Source organism: Neoarius graeffei, chromosome 4 (genome assembly GCF_027579695.1).
Source record: "Neoarius graeffei isolate fNeoGra1 chromosome 4, fNeoGra1.pri, whole genome shotgun sequence".
In the NCBI taxonomy this organism is placed as follows: Eukaryota; Metazoa; Chordata; class Actinopteri; order Siluriformes; family Ariidae; genus Neoarius; species Neoarius graeffei.
Genome location: NC_083572.1, coordinates 28,885,278 through 28,909,468, shown reverse-complemented (window position 1 = coordinate 28,909,468; position 24,191 = coordinate 28,885,278). Strand labels below are relative to the sequence as shown.

The 24,191-nt window shown below is 44.0% G+C and overlaps 1 protein-coding gene across 8 annotated transcripts in view; it reads left to right on the top strand.

Annotated features, from left to right (window-relative positions):
- Positions 1 to 24,191, top strand: part of LOC132884962 (probable ubiquitin carboxyl-terminal hydrolase FAF-X) — a 289,340-nt gene that overhangs the window by 258,275 nt on the left and 6,874 nt on the right. For 6 of the 8 annotated variants that reach the window (XM_060919101.1, XM_060919095.1, XM_060919100.1 and 3 more), the window contains 4 exons: positions 17,235 to 17,357; positions 23,270 to 23,426; positions 23,640 to 23,852; positions 23,980 to 24,075. In XM_060919101.1, coding sequence (XP_060775084.1) covers positions 17,235 to 17,357; positions 23,270 to 23,426; positions 23,640 to 23,852; positions 23,980 to 24,075 — 589 coding nt within the window. The remainder of the gene's footprint in view (positions 1 to 17,234; positions 17,358 to 23,269; positions 23,427 to 23,639; positions 23,853 to 23,979; positions 24,076 to 24,191) is intronic. The other 2 variants (XM_060919099.1, XM_060919098.1) reach the window with 1 other exon arrangement.

Below are 24,191 nucleotides of genomic sequence, written 5' to 3'. Positions count from 1 at the left end.
CCCGATTTCACTTGTGCATGTAGGATTGGATTTCTCTGGCACCCCTGCTGGGACCCTTTGCTCGATTACCAATAGCAGCTCGATTTGGACGTGCATGTAAACGTACTGTGTGAGAGAGGAGCTCTGCTGTTTAAAGCCAATGACTGACACAACTAAAGGAGAGGACATAGCCATATCTGTGTGAACAGATATATTCGCACATGAAGAATGTACTTTGCCCCTCCTGAAGTCGTCTGACAATGGGCCATTCGGAAGCATGCGTCCAACTCAAAGTGACCAATTACCATCCCCACATCTTGGAGCTAAGTAAGGGGAAGCAGGGCCAGGGATCACATTGACTGATAGGCAAAACATTTATTTTGTAACAAGGCTACTTCAAATTTGCAGTTTATTGTTAAGCCACTTTATGTAGGCTGCTTGTCAATGTTCTCTGACACTCATTATTTAATTTTTTTTCTGCAGTTTTATTATTCATCAGTTCCATTTCCATTAGGCTGCTACGTCTTTATTGTGAATAACTTGGGCCTTTTACCTACTGAAAGATTTTGGATGTTATTTTGTGAATTTGTATAAGCTGCTTGCAATGTTGTTATCCAATGGGGGGGTTCTTAAACCTTGTGTGTGAGGTTAATGGCAATGGTGCAATGGTATTTTACATTTGCTCAATGCATTAAATATCCATATCTGCCTAAAATGTGTGGTGATTACACATAGTTAACAACACCTATTTGAATGGCACACTAACTAACATGAAAATTTCTAATTGGCACTACATGGCAAAAAGGTTGCCGACCCCTGGTATGGAGGAATGGGCTAAAATTTCTCCAAGCCGGTGTGCAGGACTGATCAACAGTTACCGGAAACGTTTAGTTGCAGTTATTGCTGCACAAGGGGGTAACACCAGATACTGAAAGCAAAGGTTCACGTACTTTTGCCACTCACAGGTATGCAATATTGGATCATTTTCATCAATAAATAAATGACCAAGTATAATATTTTTGTCTCATTTGTTTAACTGGGTTCTCTTTATCTACTTTTAGGACTTGTATGAAAATCTGATGTTGTTTTCGGTCATATTTGTTTTAGGTCAGATGGCGCCCTTCAAGGCAGACGTGTTTGCTCGCTCCACTCTTGAATGCCGGCTTTTTTTGTGTGTATTTTCTCTTTTTTCTGCCGTGCACAAATGTCATACACTGCTAACATATAACAGACAGGCACTGCTGGACATCGCCGACACACACAGCCATTTGGAATTTACTGGCTTTATACTACCAGAGCTACAACTCATTGTTCACTCCCGCAACCACCACCAGCCCCAGGAAGGCCCTGAAGCACCGGGCCCGAGTGAGCATGCTGACCCCAGGAGAGTGCTCCAGAGACGGCGATGCAAGGAAGGCGGGGGGGGCCTCCATGCTAGGCTAAAAGCTCACGCTAGCCGACCACCGCTACCCAGCCTTCTGCTAGCCAACGTGCGGCCTCTGGAAAACATACTGTATGAATTAAGAGCCAGAATCACAGCTCAGCGGGAAATAAGAGAGTGCTGTGCTCTAATTTTCACCGAGACCTGGCTCTCAGACAAAATCCCAGAATGCACCATTCAGCTACAGACTCACTCTGTACACCGAGGAGACTGGACTGCAGCCTCTGGTAAGACTAAAGGGGGAGGTGTGTGTGTGTGTTGATTAACAACTCTTAGTGTGGAGATATACAGACTGTTTATAAGCACTGTTCGCTAGATTTGGAGCTGTTATTGCTGAAATGCCGCCCCTATTATCTCCCAAGGGAATTCACTGCTGTGTTTTTTGGCCACTGTTTACATCCCCCCATGAGCTAACTCCACGGCAGCACTTCATAAACTCCACGATGACATCAGCATGTTAGAGACCGCTCATCCCGACACTGTTTTTATCATTGCCGGTGACCTTTAATCAGTGCAACTTACGGACTGTATTCCCTAAATATTATCGACATGTGGACATCCCCACCACGATAAGAATACACTGGACCATGTTTACAGCAACATATGCGGTGCATACAGGGCTGCACCCCACCCCCACTTCGGATACTTGGACCACCTCTCTTTGTTCCTGTATCTGGCCTACAGACAAACACTAAAACAAATCCTGTCACAAAACAAGTCAAACTCTGGAGCCCAGACACTGAGAGCACCCTTCAGGACTGTTTTGCTTGGACAGACTGAGATGTGTTTTAAAGCTGCAGTAGAGGTACATAAGCAAAGCTGAAGCCAGGAGAATAAATAGGAATAAATAGGATGTTCTCCACTCAACCATCAAACGTGTGCACCCAGTGGCAGGGTAATAACAACGATCCAGATCCACCAAGCCTGGAGACTGAACAATACTGAAAAGGGATATGGAAGAAGTGCTCAGTGGCTAATAGACCTGAGAGCCATATACAGCAATCTCCTTGAACAAGACCCAGTAACCATTACTGTGGCAGACATCCAAGTAAGAGTCTTGAAAATGAACTGGACAGCACCAGACCCAGATATGGTTCACACTTGCTGGCTAAAGAAGCTAACCTCATGACATGAGCACTTGGCAGCACCGATGATTGAGGAGACATATTACAAAGTGGATGGGACTCACCTGGAGTGGCTGACTGAAGGTCGGACAGTCCTGATCACACAGGGGACACAGAAGGGAGCAGTCCCATCCAACTACCGCCCAAGAACCTGCCTCTGCACAACATGGAAGCTCCTGTCAGGTATCATAGCAGATGAGTAGGCACATAATTCAATAGATGAGCAAGGCCCAGAAAGGAATTGGTAGGAACACCAGAGGAGCAAAACATCAGCTACTGGTAGACAGTGCAGTAGCTCAAGACTGCAGAACCAGACATACCAGTCTGTGCACCACCTGGATTGACAACAAGAAAGTCTCTGACTCAATGCTCCACACATGGATCCTGGAATGTTTGAAACTGTGCATCATCAACAGGACTCTCAGAACCTTCATCAAGAACTCAGTGAGGCTGTGGGAAACAATCCTAGAGGCCAGCTTCAAGCCAGTAACACAGGTCACCATCAAGTGTGGCATATGCCAAGGAGATGCACTGTCCTCACTGCTATTCTGCATAGGACTGAACCCCCTCAGTCAGATCATCAGCAAGAGCGGCTATAGGTACAGACTACCAAATGGAGCAACCATCAGCCATCTCCTCTACGTGGATGACATCAAACTGTATGTTAGGTCTGAGCGAGACCTCGAGTCACTGATCCACACCACCAGCATCTACAGCAACAACATTAGAATGTCATTCAGACTAGATAAGTGTGCCTGGATGGTAATGAGGAGAGGGAAGACAGAACCAAGGGAGTGGTGCTACCAGACAACATAATGGGAGACATGGAAGATGGCTACAAGGATTCATGGCAACCATGAAGAGGCCACTAGGAAAGCAATAACAGCCAAATACTTAAAGAGTAAGGCAAGTCCTGAGAAGTCAGCTGAATGGGAAGAACTATGCCCTGCCAGTCCTCAGATACCCTGCTGGCATAATAAGCTGGCCAAAGGAGGAGATAGAGGCCACTTACATCAGGACAAGAAAACTCCTGACAATGCATGGAGGGTTTCACCCCAAGTCCAGCATCCTGAGGCTGTACGCTAAGAATAATGAAGGAGGCTGAGAACTAGTGAGCATCAGAGCAACTATCCAGGATGAAACAACAAAGATCCATGAGTACAACAAGGAGATGGCCCCAAATGATGAAGTGCTTAGTGAATACCTCAGGCAGCAGAAACCCAAGAAGGAAGTGCAAGAGGAACCATCATGGAATGCACGGGATGTACCACCTGCAGATAGAAGTGGCTGATATTGAAAAATCCTACCCGTGGCTGAATAAAGCTGGACTCAAAGGTGGCACAAAGGCACTAATCATAGCTACACCGGAACAGGCCCTAAGCACAAGGTCAGTAGAGGCCAGGGTCTGCCACACGAGACAGGACCCCAGGTGCAGTCTGTGCAAAGATGTTCCTGAAACAATCCAGCACATAACAGCAGGGTGCGAGATGCTAGCAGAAAGAACGTACATGGAATACAACCAAGTGGCTGGCATAGTGTACAGAAACATCTGTGTTGAGTATGGATTGGAAGTCCCAAGGTCAAATTGGGACACACCTCTGAAGGTGGCTGAAAATGACCAAGCTAAGATCCTGTGGGACTTCCGGATACAGATGGACAAACTGGTAATGGCTAACCAAGCGGACATGGTAGTGGTGGACAAATGGGAGAACAAGGCTGTGGTGATAGATGTGGCAATACCAAGTGACAATAATATCAGGAAAAAGGAACTTGAGAAGCTCAAGAAGTATCAAGGGCTGAAAAAAAAAAAGAGCTAAAAAAAGATGTGGACAACAGTGACAACAGTAGTCCCCGTGGTGATAGGAGCCCTCGGTGCAGTGACCCCCAAATTGGAAGAGTGGCTCCAATAGATCCCAGGAACAACATCCAACATCTCTGTCCAGAAAAACACAGTCCTAGGAACAGCGAAGATACTGTGCAGGATCCTCAATCTCTCAGGCCTCTGGTAGAGGACTTGAGTTTGAAGGGGGGAAAAAACAACACCCAAAGGAGGGTCGAATAGGGAATATACACATTACACACACACAGTGCCTTGCAAAAGTATTCATCCCCCTTGGTGTTTGTCCTATTGTGTTGCATTACAAGCTGAAGTCAACTTTATTGTCAAATATGCTATACATGCTCGACATACAGCACAGATGAAATTTCAGTCCTCTGACCCACGGTGCAAACAGGCAATGCAATAAATAAAAATAGAATAATTGAAATAAACAATATAAACAGTATAAACACTCTAGATAAGAACTAGACAGACTAAACACTCATATACACACACGTATACAACCCCGATTCCGAAAAAGTTGGGACAAACTACAAATTGTAAATAAAAATGGAATGCAATGATGTGGAAGTTTCAAAATTCCATATTTTATTCAGAATAGAACATAGATGACATATCAAATGTTTAAACTGAGAAAATGTATCATTTAAAGAGAAAAATTAGGTGATTTTAAATTTCATGACAACAACACATCTCAAAGTTGGGACAAGGCCATGTTTACCACTGTGAGACATCCCCTTTTCACTTTACAACAGTCTGTAAACATCTGGGGACTGAGGAGACAAGTTGCTCAAGTTTAGGGATAGGAATGTTAACCCATTCTTGTCTAATGTAGGATTCTAGTTGCTCAACTTGTTGCTCAACAGGCTGGCCAGTTCAGTACCCGGACCCTTCTTCTACGCAGCCATGATGCTATAATTGATGCAGTATGTGGTTTGGCATTGTCATGTTGGAAAATGCAAGGTCTTCCCTGAAAGAGACGTCGTCTGGAGGGGAGCACATGTTGCTCTAGAACCTGGATACACCTTTCAGCATTGATGGTGTCTTTCCAGATGTGTAAGCTGCCCATGCCACACGCACTAATGCAACCCCATACCATCAGAGATGCAGGCTTCTGAACTGAGCGCTGATAACAACTTGTGTTGTCCTTCTCCTCTTTAGTCCGAATGACACGGCGTCCCTGAACTTCAAATTTTGATTTGTCTGACCACAGAACAGTTTTCCACTTTGCCACAGTCCATTTTAAATGAGCCTTGGCCCAGAGAAGATGGCTGCGCTTCTGGATCATGTTTAGATACGGCTTCTTCTTTGAACTATAGAGTTTTAGCTGGCAACGGCGGATGGCACGGTGAATTGTGTTCACAGATAATGTTCTCTGGAAATATTCCTGAGCCCATTTTGTGATTTCCAATACAGAAGCATGCCTGTATGTGATGCAGTGCCGTCTAAGGGCCCGAAGATCACGGGCACCCAGTATGGTTTTCCGGCCTTGACCCTTATGCACAGAGATTCTTCCAGATTTTCTGAATCTTTTGATGATGATATGCACTGTAGATGATGATATGTTCAAACTCTTTGCAATTTTACACTGTCGAACTCCTTTCTGATATTGCTCCACTATTTGTCGGCGCAGAATTAGGGGGATTGGTGATCCTCTTCCCATCTTTACTTCTGAGAGCCGCTGCCACTCCAAGATGCTCTTTTTATACCCAGTCATGTTAATGACCTATTGCCAATTGACCTAATGAGTTGCAATTTGGTCCTCCAGCTGTTCCTTTTTTGTACCTTTAACTTTTCCAGCCTCTTATTGCCCCTGTCCCAACTTTTTTGAGCTGTGTTGCTGTCATGAAATTTCAAAATGTCTCACTTTTGACATTTCATATGTTGTCTATGTTCTATTGTGAATACAATATCAGTTTTTGAGATTTGTAAATTATTGCATTCCATTTTTATTTACAATTTGTACTTTGTCCCAACTTTTTTGGAATCGGGGTTGTACATACACATATAAATTGGAGCAAATAAACAGTCAAGGGCACTTGAGGTATAGCAGGTAAACATGAAATAAGCAGTATAAACAATAAACTAATAGCTGTTAAGGTGAGGTTGTGTGGAATAGTGCAAATGAGCGAGGTAAAGTGAAATGTGCAGTCCCTGAGTTCAGTGTGTGAATGAATGTTTTGTGTGTGTGTATGTGTGTGTGTGTTGGGGGGGGGGACTGTGAGGGTGACATGTCAGATGCTGAAGGGGGGGCGGGGGGGCAGAATCTGTGGCAGGGGGCAGAGGGGGAAGGAGGGGCAGAACAGGGAGGGAGTTGAGCCTCCTGACCGCCTGGTGAAAGAAACTGTCCTTGAGCCTGCTGGTTTTGGCCCGGAGACTCCAGTCTCCTCCCCGACGGCAGCAGACTGAAGAGGCTGTGAAATGGGTGGGTGGGGTCATCTGCAATCCTGATGGCTTTGCGGGAGTTATAGATATCCATAAGAGAAGGGAGAGAGACACCAATGATCCTCTCAGCTGCTCTCACGATGCCCTGCAGAGTCTTGCAGCAGGACACGGTGCAGGCGCCGTACCACACGGTGATGCAGCTGGTCAGGATGTTCTCGATGGTGCCTCTGTAGAATGTGTGCATGATGGGGGCCGGGACTCTTGCTCTCCTCAGTTTGCGGAGGAAGTACAGACACTGTTGGGCTTTTTTGGCCAGTGATGCGGTGTTGTTGCTCCAGGACAGATCTTTAGAGATGTGCACACCCAGAAACTTGGTGCTGCTCACCCTCTCCACTGCAGCACAGTTGATAGTTAGTGGAACATGCTGGGTGTGTGCTCTCCTGAAGTTCACAACAATTTCCTTTGTCTTCTCCACATTCAGGCGGAAATTGTTGTCCTTGCACCACGTGGCCAAGCAGCTCACCTCACTCCTCTAGATTGTCTCATCGCCATTGTTGATGAGACCCACCACAGTCGTGTCATCCGCAAACTTAATGAAGAGATTAGAGCTGGATGTTTGTGTACAGTTGTGGGTCAGCAGAGTGAAGAGGAGGGGGCTCAGCACACATCCTTGGGGGCCCCCGCGTTCAATGTGATGGTGCTGGAGGAGTTGCTGCTGACCCGTACAGCCTGTGGTCTCCCCGTCAGGAAGTCTGGCAGCCAGTTGCACAGGGAGGTGTTGAGTCCCAGCTGGTCCAGTGATGGTCAGTGATGGTCTCCGTGTACTCCTGGAGATCTGTGGTGTTGTTGTAGGTGGCCGCCTGTCTGAACATGCTCCAGTCAGTGGTGGAAAAACAGTCCTGGAGTGCCTCTGATGACCCCTCTGGCCACACACGTAGTTGGTTTGGTGACTTTAACCAGCGGCCTGTATGCTGGCATTAGCATAACAGTGGAGTGATCTGAGGGCCCAATGTGGGGGAGGGGGAGGGCTTTGTGCATGGTGTAAACATTGTCCAGAGTATTGTTTCCACGTGTGGGGAAAGTTGATATGTCCATAGAGTTTTGGAAGCACGCTCTTGGGGTTTGCATGGTTGAAATCCCCAGCCAGGATGAGGAAAGCATCTGGGTGGGCTGTCTGCTGCTCGCTGATATGCTGATAGAGTTCATTCAGTGCTTCACTCCTGTTGTTATTGGAGCCAGGAGGGATGTATACTGCTACCAGCAATATGGCTATAAATTCCCTCGGCAGGTACAGTAGAATGGCCGGCACTTAATAATTATAAACTCCACCAGTGGTGACCAGTGTTTGCAGACCACGACAGCATCGTGGCACCAGGCATCACTGATGTAAACACAGAGTCCTCCACCGCGAGTCCTAGCCCTCGACTAGCGCTCTGTCTGACCGGTAGCATGTTAGCCAGGCTAGTTGAATGGCACAGTCCGGGACGCTGTCATTAAGCCATGTTTCCACAAACACGAGTACACAACACTCACTCATTCAGACTTAGAAGATGAGCGGAGCAGGCGGACATAATCCAGCTTGTTGTCCAGCGAGCGTACGTTGGCCAGAGTGATGGTAGGGATAGCCGGCTGGTGAGGGCTAGCCGCTAACCTAGCCCAGATACCTCCGCGCTTGCCCCTCTTCTGCTTCCGCATGTTCCGCCTGTGGCGCCTTCACTGTGGGCTGGATGCAGGTCGGTGGTTAAGCAGGCCTCCGGAGCAAACTGTAGTTGCATAGCACTTCCGCATCCGCTGGATTTATATCCGTGAATATAGTTCTGCGGATGTCGAGCAGAAACTCACGGGGGTATGTGCGTCTTAAGACTGATGGACGCGACAAAGACGAACAGATATACACTGTTTTAAAACATGAAAACACCGTTCTGTCGGGACGGAGAGGAGCCGCTGTGTGTGTACGCGCCGCCATCTTGTAAGCTGGAATTAAAATGGATTTTGGGGGAGTTAGCACCATTTGATTTACACAACATGCCTACAACTTTAAAGGTGCATATTGTTTTTTGCTTTTTATTGTGACACAAACAATAATTAAGATGAAAAATAGAAATCTGGAGTGTGCATAAGTATTCACTCCCTCCTTAAAAGTCAATACTGTGTAGAGCCACCTTTTGCTACAATTTCAGCTGCAAGTCTCTTGGGGTATGTCTCTATTAGCTTAGCACATCTAACCACTGGGATTTTTGCCCATTCCTCGAGGCAAAACTGTTCCACCTCCTTCAAGTTAGATTGGTTGCGTTGGTGTACAGCAATCTTCAAGTTATGCCACAGATTCTCAATTGGATTGACGTTTGGGCTTTGACTAGGCCAGCGGTTCCCAAACTTTTTTGGCCACACACCCCCTTCTATACTCCAACCAGGTTGACCCACCCCCAGTTCCCCAGTTTCAAAAAACACACGCTTTCTTATAAAGGCAGCATCTTTAATCATGCTAAAATGATAACAAACATCGTTTGCCACACCTGCAGGAAACCACAAAAGTAAAAAAAAAAACACCAAAGCTTTCTTACAAAGGCAGCACGTCGTGCTCGAATGAGAACATCGAATCACATTAACATATGCGCTCTCGTATTTGAATTAGATAGAATTTTGATTGAAATGTAACAGTTTTAAAACGTTGCAACACGGTAAATGCGCAAATTCATTACAAAGGGAGATCACATCGAGGCATGTAGTCTACCAGCCAGATATGGGGAAAATGTATGATTTTCATCCGTGTTTAAAACACTAGCAACACACCCCTGTCATTACAAGGTTATGAAAATGAATTGAGAATGAATTTAATTTGCAAAAAGTTAACATATAATAACAGTAAAAATAGCAATGATAATTATGACCATATGCATTTTAAAGAGATACAACAATTATGGAGCATATCAGGAACAGATAAAGAAGAGGATCCATCTGATTGTGAAGTGCATTTAGTTTTGCCGATTTCAACCAGTTGAGCATCGCGAATAAATGAATGAATGAATGAATGAATGAATGAAGCCACAAACTACTGCAGAACCGTTACGGCGTAGAAGAAGAGTTAAAAATCGCCATTACATTTTTTATCTTGCGCACCCCCTAGTGGCAGCTCGCGCACCCCTGGGGGTGCGTGCACCACACTTTGGGAAACCCTGGACTAGGCTATTCCAAGACATTTAAATGTTTCCCTTTAAACCACTCCAGTGTAGCTTGAGCAGTATGTTTTGGGTTATTGTCCTGCTAGACCGTGAACCTTCGTCCCAGTCTCAAACAGGTTTTCCTCCAGAATTGCCCTGTATTTAGTGCCATCCATCTTTCCTTCAGTCCTGACCAGCTTTCCTGTCCCTGCAGATGAAAAACATCCCCACAGCATGATGCTGCCACCACCATGCTTCACTGTAAGGATGGTGTTCTCAGGGTGTTGGGTTTGCACCACACATGGCGTTAACCATGATGGCCAAAAAGTTCAGTTTTTGCCTCATTTGACCAGAGAATCATCTTCCATATGTTTGGAGAGTCTGTCACATGCTGTTGGGCAAACTTCAAATGTGATTTTTTTTTTTTTTTTAAAGCAATGACTTTTTCTGGCCACTCTTCCATAAAGCCCCACTCTGTGGAGTGCACTGTGGATCTTTGCAGCTCCCTCAGCATTATCGTTGGCATCTTTGTTGCATCTCTGATTAATGCCCTCCTTGCCCGGTGTGTGAGTTTTGGTGGGCGGCCTTCTCTTGTTGGGTTTGTAGTGGTGCCATGTTCTTTCCATTTGCTATAATGGATTTAATGGTGCTCCCTGAAATATTCAAAGTGTGAGATGTTTTTTTTTTTATGACCCAACCCTGGTGATGATGAGATGAGATGAGAACTTTGTCTCTGACCTGTTTGGAGTGCTCCTTGGTTCTCACATTGCTTGCCTATTTGTGTAGCAGAATAAGGGTCCTTCCAGAACTGGTTGATTTATACAGACATCCTGTGACAGATCATGTGACACTTTGTTTGCACACAGGTGTATCTTAATCAACTAATTATGTGACTTATGAAGTGAATTGTTTGGACCAGCTCTTATATAGGGGTTTAATACGAAAGGGGGTGAATACTTATGCACACTTCAGATTTCTGTTTTTTCATCTTAATTGTTTGTGTCGCAATAAAAAAAAAATATGCACCTTTAAAGTTGTAGGCATGTTGTGTAAATCAAACGGTGTTAACCCCCAAAAAATCCATTTTAATTCAAGCTTGTAATGCAACAAAACAGGACAAACACCAAGGGGGATGAATACTTTTTGCAAGGCACTGTGTGTGTGTGTGTGTGTGTGTGTGTGTGTGTGTGTGTGTGTGTGTGTGTGTGTGTGTAAACCACACACACAGAGAGATCAGCATCAGCCATAACATTAAAACCACTGATGGGTGAAGTGAATATCATTTGATTATCTCCTTGCAATGGCACCTGTCAAGTAGTCGCATACATTAGGCGGCAAGTAAACAGTCAGTTCATGAAGTTATGTGCTGGAAGCAGGAAAAAAATTGGCAAGCATAAGGATCTGAGTGACTTTGACAAGGATCAAATTGTGATGGCTAGATGACAGGGTCAGAGCATTTCCAAAATGGCAGGTCATGTGGGGTGTTCCTGGGATGCAATAGCTCGTACCTCCCAAAAGTGGTTCAAGGAAGGAAAACCAGTGACAGGTTCATGGGCTACCAAGGCTCATTGATGCACGTGGGTGCAAAGGCTAACCTATTTGGTCCAATTCCACAGAAATGCTCGTGTAGCACAAATAGCTGATAAGGTGAATGCTGTCTATTTTATAAAGGTGTCCGAACACACAGTGCATTGCAGCTTGCTTCATATGAGGCTGCATAGCCACAGATCATTCGGTGTGCCCATGCTGACCCCTGTTCACCGCTGAAAGTACCTACAATGGGTACATGAGCATCAGAACTGGACCATGGAGCAATGGAAGAAGGTCGCCTTGTCTAATGAATCACATTATCTTTTACATCACATGGACGGCCGGGTGCATGTTCATCACTTACTTGGGGAAGAGCTGGCATCAAAATGCACTATAGGAAGCTGGCAGAGGCAGTGTGGTGTGTTGAGCGATGTTCTGCTGGGAAACTTTGGATCCTGGTATCCACGTGGATGTTACTTTGACATACTAGATCAGTGCACTGGTCTCTGACATACTAGATCAGTGCACTGGTCTCTGACATACTAGATCAGTGCACTGGTCTCTTTCAACAGGATAATACACCCTGTCACACTGCAAAAATTGTTCAGGGTGTTGACTTGGCCTCCAGATTCCCCAGATCTCAATCCAGTCAAGCATCTGTGGGACAAAGGAATCCAGTCCATTGTGGCCCCACCTCACAACTTCCAGGACTTAAAGAATTTACTGCTATCATTTTGGTGTCAGATACCACAGCATAAGAGGTCTTGTGGAGTCCATACCATACCAACTCACGTGACCTTCATGGGAGCAAGATGGCGCCAGTGTGTTTGTCGGCTTGCCGTCAGCTCCTACCTGTCCGAGTGCTGATTTGTATGTCTGTGTTCTTACTGTTGCTGCTCTGGAACGGCTCTGATGCCCTAAGAACCTATGATCGCTTGATATTGCTCCATATCCAAACCTCTTTGAGGCTACAGACTACTGGGTGTTTGGGTCCATACAACAGGTGTCACCCGACGTTTATAAACTGTCCTGTAGAGTGCGTTCGACAGCTCTCCTGTTGCATGTCCCGTCGCAAGAAGAAGCGGCGCAAGACCAGAGGGAAACGCAGTGGTATCCGAGTGCGTATGAGGAGATTTGTGAGCGTCTCTGCTGCACAACCATCACCTCACTGGCTATCCATCGACTATGCGGGCGGACACAGAGGCCTCTACCTGGCTCGTCGATCATGGGACATGAGATATTCCTGCCATCTATCCATCTCTCCAGCTCGGTCAGTGATGCCTGAGTTTCCTGCAGCTCCCCCAAGGCTCCGCGTCCGATGTGGCAGGGTGAACTTCCTGAACATTCGCCCATTGCAACGCTCTCAACACTCACAGCCTTTGGATTACCTTGCGGCCAAGGTGGTGTTACTGAACACCAGGTCTGTGTTAAACAAGACCTTTATTTTAAACGTACCCAATAAGCCCATGTACCATTTAAGCCCACTTTCAACTTTGAGGTCAAATTACAAAAAAGGAAAACTTTTTTTTTTGCCAAAAGTTACTTCATTCAATTAAATAATTTGTTCTTTACGTAGTGTTTTTTATTGCATACCAATAACATTTTGTATGGTTGAATTAGCCCTGCCCATGTGTATACAGTCCCAGGACAACTGACGAGAAGACACAGAAAAACTTTGCACTTTTGCAACCTGTTAGAAATCCCCAATTTTCAACACTTTTCAGCTACATCTTTGGTAAGTATATTGATATTATGTCAAATAAGAGGCAAATGTGCTGATTTTTATTGAAAAAACGATGTGTTTTCTTAAATTATATATTTTCTCTTTTAATGAAAAGATGAGTTTTGTGAGCTTGCAAAAGTAGCTAACCTCTCAAAAAAAAACGCTAGTGTTGCTAATCCTTCTCCAGCAGAACAGTTAAAGTTGTTAGATAGAAATAGTGACCATTTTATGATTTGTTTAACATTGATATTTAAATAAGCGCTGTCGCCTCACAGCAAGAAGGTCCTGGGTTCGAGCCCCGGGGCCGGCGAGGGCCTTTCTGTGCGGAGTTTGCATGTTCTCTCCGGGTGCTCCGGTTTCCCCCACAGTCCAAAGACATGCAGGTTAGGTTAACTGGTGACTCTAAATTGACCGTAGGTGTGAATGTGAGTGTGAATGGTTGTCTGTGTCTATGTGTCAGCCCTGTGATGACCTGGCGACTTGTCCAGGGTGTACCCCGCCTTTCGCCCATAGTCAGCTGGGATAAGCTCCAGCTTGCCTGCGACCCTGTAGAAGGATAAAGCGGCTAGAGATAATGAGATGAGATGATATTTAAATATATGTATCATAAAAGGCCCTGTTTAGTTGTGTGTTTACATAAATTAGCCTTTTGTACAGGTGGGCTTAAATGGTACCACCCATTGAAGTGTATGCAAACTACAGCTAGCAAATGCTAGGCAAAAGGGGCAGTGCTACAAGCAGCATCATTTTGAAGCATTATATATGTAACGGCCAAAGTAGAATTCATATAGATGTGAATTACAATTTATGTTAAAAGGTATATATATAATTTCATTTGAGTGTGTAATTTCATATAGGCCTAAGTAGTTTATTTCATGATTAAGATGATGAATAATATGTGGCAAGGTTAAAAGAATTAGAATCAGAATTCATATGTTAAGAATTAGAACTGTCTCACGCTTCTTAAGAATTCATATGTGAAGAATTAGAACAAGAATTAGAACTGTCTCACACTTCTCAAGAATTAGAATTAGAATTCATTCAGCTATATAAGAACGGTCTCGTGCTTCTCAGGGGAGATCTCAAGAAGCTGTGGAAGCGAACAGTTTTTCTTATCTGACTCTCTGACTCACCGACTCTCTGTATCTTAGAACCTTTGTAATTGTTAAACGAGGATTAAAGTTCAACTTTCAAGATGTTTCAAGTGGATTTATTGCAAGGCACACGGACACTGAGAGTGGAAACAGTTACTTTGGGACAGAGACTTCGTCAGCGTAAGCTATAGCACTTTTCCCAAGGTCTCACTACGAACGAGCCTCTACAATATAAATATTATATAGCGCGAGTCCTCAATGAGTCCACGCCACCAGAGGGTGAGAGGTCTTACGTCATGAAATTTCTTGACCGGGGCCCAAACAACACGCACCATCTCCCTTCAAGGGAGAAGGTTGAAGATGTGGAAAAAAAGTTCATACTGTGCAAGGCAAACCTAGTGGGAGCTGGCCCATTCTACCTCAGCAGCTACACTGATGATCAAATCCGCTCGCTGATCCGCTTGCCTGAAATGAAACAAAATTAGATGAAATGATTCATTGTTCTGTGTTGTTTTGTCATGTTTGTCAGTTGATCAGATGGTCATATTTATGAAAAAGAATGTTTACAGCACACTTGCATTGTTATTTCATGTATTGATATATTTATATTTCATTAAACAACATTATTCTATGAAATATGTTGAAGTGGGCTTATTAGGAACACAAGTGGGCTTAAAGGGTACCGATGGTACCCTTTAAGCCCAGCCAGACTTTTGACTTTTTTACTAAAATATCTTAATCGTGTATTTTGAAATTCACATCAGCTCATCAATAAGCATTGAGATGAGAGGTAAATCTTACTATTTAGCAAATCATTTCACTAAAACATTGTGTGAATATGGATGAAAAATAAAGAAATTTAGATTTTGGTGGGCTTAATGGGTACGCTTACCTTACTTTTTTACCCAGCGCGATCTGGACTTATTGTTTTTAACGGAGACATGAATCGGTGCTGGCGCTGGTGAGACATCCATCTTTGGTGAGCTTTGCCCCGTAAACTGTTCATATATAAGCACTCCGAGAAGTTCGGGTAGAGGAGGTGGAGTAGCTTTGGTTTTTAAAAACTGATTCAAGGTACAGACGATCTCTGTCGAGGGCTTTTCCTCATTTGAAATACAGTGCATAAAAGTGGACTCTGCTACAACTCCATTGGTGTGTGCACTTGTATACAGGCTGCCAAAATCAGATAAAAACTTCATAAATGAGTTCTCGAATTTCCTGTCTCATTATGTTACATTCTATGACCATCTTTTGGTTTTAGGTGATTTTAATATTCATGTCTGCTGCCCGGGTAAACCCATGGTTAGTGAGTTCTGTTCTTTATTGGATTCTTTTGGCCTTATCCAACACATCAATCAGCCAACCCATGTTCATGGCCACACTTTGGATCTCATTTTATCCTATGGTTTTTCCACTGATTCCATGTGCATCGAGGATGCATCTGTCTCCGATCATATGCCTATTGTGTTCAGCGTAAAATTATTTCACCACCTGTTTATAACCAGATCTGGTCACTACTCCCATCATATTAACTCTTTCACTGCAAAGAAGTTCTCGCAATGTTATTTAATAAATGACATTACCATCTCTATTTCCACTGCACATCAGCACCTCTCCAGTCCAGAGACACTGTGGCTCCTCTTAAATTTAGACGTCCCAATTTTAAATCCCAACAGTGGCTTGATGAGTCTACCCGCCTCCTCAGGCAGGTCTGTCGTAGAGCCGAGCGGAAATGGAAGAAGGACCAGCTCATGCTGTCCTAAAATCTGGAAATTCCTTGCAGCCTCTTCTGGTCTGCCTTAAAGAAATTAAAAACTGGATGGCCAATAACTTCCTCCAGTTAAATGAAGACAAAACTGAGGTCATAATCTTCGGCTCCCCAAAATCCAGAAATTCCAACTCTGGCAACCTTGGCTCTCTTACTCCATTTGTCAAAACCCATGCAAGAAACCTGGGTGTTATTCTAGACTCCCAACTCAGCCTTGACAAACAAATCTCTTCTGTTGTTAAGACTAGTTTCTACCAGTTAAGGATCATTGCAAAACTTAAATCTGTTCTGTCATACAATGACCTGGAAAAAGTCATCCATGCCTTTATAACTTCATGGTTAGATTACTGTAACTCCCTTTATTTTGGTCTCCCTCAAACACTGGTGTCACGGCTTCAAATTGTCCAAAATGCGGCTGCTAGGTTGCTTACTAACACAAAAAAACATGAGCGCATCGCACCTGTCCTAGCCTCATTGCACTGGCTTCCTGTCCAGTCTAGGATTCAATTTAAGATCCTGTTAATGGTTTTTAAAGGACATGGGACATGAAACATAAATGCATGCTATATCAGTTTCTTTCCATTAAAAATATGAAATAATTGCATCAACAAATACAAAATTATCTATTAAATTCAGCAAAATCGTTATATTCGTGATGATTATATGGCATTTCTGCTCGAGCTCCAATATGCATATTTTACAACCGGAAGAGCCGCTGTCACGTGATCATACGTCACAAAAACTTTTGGGTACAGCACAAGCGGGTAGATGAATATGGAGAAGTGTGAATCGTGATGATGACGAATGTGACAAAAGTTTTTGTGTCTTGGATGACAAGAAAAATTTTCGTTTTTAGAGTGTTTAACGTACATTGAACATCATGGTGTATTGCGACCTCCCAGTCAGTCAGACGCGCTGTTACTCCTGTTAGCAATGTAGCTAGGCTCAGCATGGCCAATGGTATTTTTTGGGGCTGTAGTTAGATGCGACCAAACTCTTCCACGTTTTTCCTGTTTACATAGGTTTATATGACCAGTGACATGAAACAAAGTTCAGTTACACAAATTGAAACGTGGCAATTTTCTATGCTATGGAAAGTCCGCACTATAATGACAGGCGTACTAACACCTTCTGCGCGCTTCGACAGCGCATTGATACCTTCACTCGGAGTTGTACCATTATTTTTTAGACAGGGCGGACGGACCAGGGCATTCGCCCGCCTGGCCGTGCCCAACGAGGAGCGCTCTCGGCCGGCTTGGGAGGCAGACGGCAGCCCCTCCTGGAAGTGTGGTTTTACCATGGGCCTCATGCGGTAAGGATTAGTATTATAATTTTGGGTGTATCAATTATTGATTATCATAATTCTGACTCGTTTCGCCATTTTGAATGTTTTCATCTCGGACTCTGGAAGCATTGTATCTCAATCAATCTCGAAAAATATCAGCAAAAAAAAATAGCTTGCAACGGACTTTAGCTAGATCTATGATGAACTTTCAATGTATGATACAAAAATAATACTTCTTTCAACAGATCATTAGCCTTTGAGCAGAATTGTTTTTAACTTACCAGGATGTGTTATCGAGCCGACCGCTTTCAGTTTCGTGGGGATTGAATGAACTCTCACTCTCAGTCATCTGACCTGTCAGAGTAAAGACAAGATCTATGTTCATGTGAATTTCCAGCTATCGGTTCGAATTGATAGGGTCTAACTTCACGTCTCTGTGAAACATCGGGAATGTCACTGTCGATGGTGTCCATTTCGGTAACCTGTTTACATTAGATACCCAAGCGCTGGCTCCTTGAAAAGTTTTTGTGATGTCATGGGTCACGTGACCGCTTAGCTAATTAACGAATCATTGTTTTACACTGATGTATAAAAAAGTTGAATAATGTGGTGATTTTCACATTTTTGACGCCCTGCAGTGATTTAGATGGCATTTCTTATGTCCTTTATGCATAATTATACCCAGAAAAAAATCCATGTCCCATGTCCTTTAAAGCTCTTCATGGCTTGGCTCCCAACTACTTAGCTGCTGCTATTCATCCCCCTGAGGCTCCCATGTCTCTTAGATCTTCCAGCAGAGGTCTCCTCCATGTTCCCCGAGCTCGTCTTAAGCTAAAAAGTGACAGAGCTTTTGCGGTTGCTGGTCCTCGGCTGTGGAACCTTCTGCCGCCTGACATTAGAAATGCTCCCTCTATTACTGTTTTTAAATCCAAGCTCTCAAGACACACCTTTTCACATTAGCATTCCCTACATTTTAACTGTTTTTTTGTCATGTCAGAAATTGTTTGTCTTTTGTTGCTGATGTTTAATTCAGTTGTTTTTGTTTCTTTATATATTTTATATATATTTATTTTTATACTCTGGTCAGTGTAAACTGTGTTTAAATGTGCTTTAGAAATGCATTTTACTTACTTACTTACATACATACCTTGATGGGGCAGAGCTGTTTTGGCAGCACAAAGGGGACCTATGCAATACCACACGCAGGTGGTTTTAATGTTATGGCTGATTTGGTGTGTGTAAATACATATCAAGAGCTTCAATGTTCACATCAAACAGCAGAATGGGGAAAACGTCATCTGTGACTTGGTTGACACTTCTGACCATAGTACAGTATGGTTGTTGGTGTCAGATGGGCTGGTTTGGGTATTTTAGAAACTGCTGATATCCTCCTAGGATTTGTACACACAAGTCTCTCGAATTTACACAGAATGATGTAAAACATTGAGTGAGCAACAGTTCTGTGGGTAGAAAGGCTTTGTTGATCAGAGAGGTCAGAGGAAAATAATAATAATGCATTTTATTTAAAAGCGCCTTTCAAAACACTCAAGGACACTATACAAACAGTAAAAACAAGAATAAAAACAACAGTAAAAACAATCAAACAAAACACAATAAAAGCACAGAGAAAGTAAACAGAGAATATAAAGATGGTAAAAGTCACAGTGAATATGCTAACTGAAACAAGTGAGTTTTCAGTCTGGATTTGAATAGAGGTAGAGAGTCGATATTACGTATGTCGTGGGGGAGTGAATTCCAGAGTTGGGGAGCAGAGTGACTGAAAGCTCTACTCCCCATAGTACTGAGACGGGCAGAGGGGACAGTGAGGAGGATGGAGGAGGAGGATCGGAGGGAGCGAGAGGGGGTAGCAATGTGGAGAAGATTGGGCAAATATGGAGGGGCAAGATTATGGATGGCCTTGAATGTGTGGAGGAGAATTTTGAAGTTGATCCTGTATTTGATAGGGAGCCAGTGGAGAGTCTGTAGTGTTGGGGTGATGTGATGAAAAGAGGGCGTATTGGTGATGATACGGGCAGCTGAATTCTGGACCAATTGGAGCTTATGAAGGGATTTTTGAGGGAGACCAAAGAGGAGAGAATTACAGTAGTCAATGCGGGAAGTGACAAGACTGTGTACAAGGATGGAGGTGGTGTGGGAGGTGAGGGAGGGGCGAAGACGATTTATGTTGCATAAGTGAAAATAAGCAGACCATGTAATGTTATTGATATGAGAGAGAAAGGATAGAGAGCTGTCTAGGATGACACCCAGGCTCTTGACCTGAGGGGAGGGGGAAACTATGGAACCGTCAATTGAAAAGGAGATACTGTCAACTTTGGAGAGGGTGGATTTGGTGCCTATAAGGAGGACTTCAGTTTTGTCACTGTTCAGTTTCAGGAAGTTAGAGGTGAACCAGGATTTGATTTCAGCTAAGCAAGTAGTAAGGGAGGGGGGAGGGAGGGTAGAAGAGGGTTTTCCAGACAGGTAGAGCTGGATGTCATCCGCATAGCAATGAAAGTTGATATTAAATTTACGAAATATATTGCCGAGGGGAAGGAGGTAGGTGATGAAGAGGAGGGGCCCCAGGACAGAGCCCTGGGGCACGCCAGAGGTGACAGGGGAGGGTTGAGATCTAAAGGACTTGAGTTGAATGAACTGAGTGCGGCCAGAGAGATAGGAGTGAAACCAGTCGAGGGGGGTGTGAGTGATACCGATGGAGGAAAGTCTGTGAAGGAGGATGGAGTGAGAGATGGTGTCAAAGGCTGCACTTAGATCGAGGAGGATGAGAATGGAGAGTAGACCAGAATCAGCTGCCATGAGAAGGTCATTAGTGATCTTTAAGAGAGCAGTTTCTGTACTATGGCGGGGGCGGAATCCAGACTGAAAGTGCTCATATAGGTAGTTGTAAGATAGGTGAGAATGGAGTTGAGAGGCTACAATTTTTTCAAGGATTTTGGAGATGAAGGGCAGGTTGGAAATAGGGTGAAGGTTGTTGTAGTCTGTGGGATCAGAACCAGGTTTCTTGAGTATTGGGGTGACAGCAGCAACTTTGAATAGTGTGGGAACAGTTCCAGTGATGAGTGAAGAGTGGATGATAGCAGATATGATGGGGAGGAGAGAGGGAAGGCAGGATTTAACAAGGGAAGTGGGGAGGGGATCAAGCTGACAGGTAGAGGGCTTGGACTTGCGGATGAGGACAGAAATTTCAGAGGGATCAGGGAGCTGGAAGCTAGAAAACGGCTGGTAAAGGGGAAAGAGTTCAGGGGAGGGGTGAAATGGAGGGTTGGAGCTGAGATGTTGGTGAATTTTGTGAATTTTTTCATTGAAAAAGTGCAGTAGATTGTTGCAGGTGTCAGCTGAGTAAAGGTAGACGGGGAGAGAGTCAGGTGGTTTGATGATTTTGTTGAGCAGGGTGAACAGTGCTTTGGAGTTGCCATCGTTGGAAAGAATTAGAGTAGTAGTCAGATTTAGATTGAATGATGGAGTCCTTGTATTGAAGTATGTGGGCTTTGTACATTTCTTTGTGGACAGTTAGACCAGTTTTCTTGTGGAGACGTTCAAGTTGACGACCTTTGGCTTTCATGGACCGGAGTTCGGGGGTATACCAGGGGGCAGTTTGTGAGAAAGTGACAGTCCGAGTTTTAACAGGAGCAATACAGTTCAAGATGTTGTGAAGACCATTGTTGTATAAAGTGACTAGTTCATCAGGGGAGGGGAGATGGTCGGGAATAAGAATATTGTCAATAGAGGCAGACAATGAATCAATATTAATGTCCTTAATATTCCTGAAAGTGATAAGGCGAGGAGTCTTGATAATGGATAGAGTGAGTGTGATACTGAAAGAAACAAGGAAATGGTCAGATATGTGGAGGTCATCAGCTGAGCAGTTGGAGGGGGAGAGACCAGAGCAGCAGATTAAGTCCAGTGTATGACCTTTAACATGGGTGGGGAAATCAATAAATTGCTGGAATCCAAAACTATCAAGACATGATGAAAAGTCACGGGTGAGAGGACGATTGCAATTGTCCATATGGATATTGAAATCTCCTAACAGAATAAATATTAGGAAAGAGAGTGGAAAGGTGAGTAAACAGGGTAGCAACGTCATTTAAAAAGTCTGTGTGGCTTAGGAGGGCGGTAAACAAAGCAATGATAGTGGGAGTGGGGCCTGGAAGTTGACACACTGTACATTCCATTGAACTGAAGGCGGGCACGGACACAGGCTGGATTTTCCATGTCTCGCGATGGATTAATGCGAGACCACCACCGCGACCCGAGCCGCGGGGATGAGAGATGTAAACAAATCCAGGAGGTGTACAGTCATTGAGTTGTGAGAAATCGCCGGGTTGTTGCCATGTTTCAGTCAAACAGAGGAAGTCAAGCTTACGGTCGTTGAGGAGATCTTGGATGAGATGACATTTGCCCGTGAGTGAGCGGATGTTGAGGAGACCAAAGTTGACGGTGGAGTTGTCTTGTCTGACGGAGGCATTGATTGTTGATCTAGCCGGGATGGCTAACGCACTGTGATCAGCAGCCCGACCAGCAAGTCTGCAGGGTCGGCGAGAGGTGGACCAGAGTGATTTAATGGGTCTGGAGTCGTCGTAGTGGAAGTTCCGACGGGAGCCACGGTGAATGTATCTCTGCCGAGGCTGGAGAGCAATGTCCGGGTGTAGTGATGCTGGCGGGGGCACAGACACGTGACCGCGGAGGAGCTCAGCAGCGGTGTATTGGATCAGACCAGGTATCGGATAGAAGAGAAGAGACGCTACAGTCCAGGCAAGTACAAACCAGGCATAAGATTTCTCGAACCGCATAATAAACAACAGGAAACATAAAATCACTTTTTAAAAAACTTAAAACAAAGGCGGGTTTAAAGGTTAGAAAGTTACTGATGAGCAGCGGCAGCCATCGACGCGCCAGCGTTCACTCAATCAGACATGCGCAGCACTCATATCTAAAGTGAGCACTGGCCAGATTGGTTCGAGTTGAAGGATATGGTCCCTCATATAAGCGCTAAATACAGCCATAATGAGTAGAAAAACATCTCAGCATGCACAAAACATTGAGGTGGATGGCTACAACAGGAGAAGACCAAATTGAGTTCACTGTCCCCTCAAATTCTTGTTCTTGGTTGAGAAGCATGGAACCCAGTGTGGTGATCTGCTCTTGTAGCCCATCCACATCATAGTTTGATGTGCATTCTGAGATGCTTTTCTGCTCATCAAAGTTATAGAGTTACTATAGACTTCCTCAGTTCAAACCAGTCTGATCTCTCTCTCTCTCAGCCTACAGACCCTCCACTCACACCATGTTTCTTGTATTTCCATTCTCTGTAAACTCTAGAGACTGTTGTATGTGAAGAAATCAAGAGAGTTTTGAAATACTCAAACCAGCCCATGTGACACCAACAATTATGACATGGTTAAAGTCGCAGAGATCACATTTTTCCTCGTTTTGATGTTTGACATGAACATTAACTGAAGCTCTTGACCTATGATTTTATGCATTCTGCTGCTAACATTTGATTGGCTGATCTGAAATACTTAAACCAGCGTATCTGGCACCAACAACCATGCCATGGTTAAAGTCAACGTTCACACTTTTTCCCCATTCTGATATTTGATTTTAAAATCAGCTGAAGCTCTTGACCTTTATGTGCTTGATCCCCCCCCCACTGCGCCACTGCCACATGATTGGCTGATTAAATAACTGTACAGGTGTTCCTAATAAGGTAGATAGTGATTGTATGCATGAATGCGTTGTTTTGTTGTTTAAGACAATGGTGCTGTTAGATGTCAATAGTAGTAAATATTGATTTATATAATGCTTCACCATCTTAGATCTTGGATTATAAAATAATTGCACTGAGGTTTACACATCTAATACATCATGTATGCTTTTACTTGCTCGTTTTTTTTTTCAAGCTCTTTCTGTATCCACAGAATACACAATGTGCTAAAGGGGATTCCTGATGACCGAGATGGATTGTTTGATACCATCCAGCGTTCCAAGAATCACTACCAGAAGAGGGCTTATCAGTGTGTTAAGTGCATGGTAGCTCTCTTCAGCAATTGCTCTGTAGCCTACCAGATCCTCCAGGTGAGAGAAAGCAGCCTGCAAAAAAGAATTTTTTAACCTTAGGTCATTGTTTTAGTGGTTTTTTTAATGACCAGTTTCAAAACTGTCAGAGAGTTGGTGAGAGTCTTAATTTAAAGACTTTGTTGGCAAACATAGGCAGAACAAAGACACACATGAAGAAAAATAGTTGTTTAATAATAAAATGATTGTATATTTTTCCTGTGTGGACTGCAGAGTAATGGTGACTTGAAAAGGAAATGGACATGGGCAGTGGAGTGGTTGGGCGATGAGCTGGAGAGAAGGCCATATACAGGAAACCCACAGTACAGTTACAACAACTGGTCTCCCCCGGTACAGAGTAATGAAACCTCTAATGGCTACTTCCTGGAACGATCACACAGTGCTAGAATGACTCTGGCCAAAGCATGTGAACTCTGTCCTGAGGAGGTGAGTTGTCAGTGAAAATTGCCTCAATTATGGTATTTATTTTTTCCTCTTTAATACACTACTTTATAATTTGTTTTTTTAACTCTTTATGCTGGATTAATTGCTCAGTGACTAATGTAATTGACAGGAGCCTGATGACCAGGAAGCTCCTGATGACCATGAATCCTCCCCTCCAGAGGATACAGCACTCTACCCTCACTCACCTGGGGTACAGTATCAGCAGGTATGTCCCCCTACACAAACAGGCAAACATGAATAAACATATGGTAGAATATCATTTTACTGTACAATAAAGTGTAAACTGTATTACTACAGTTAAATTGTGTATGTACTTTCAAA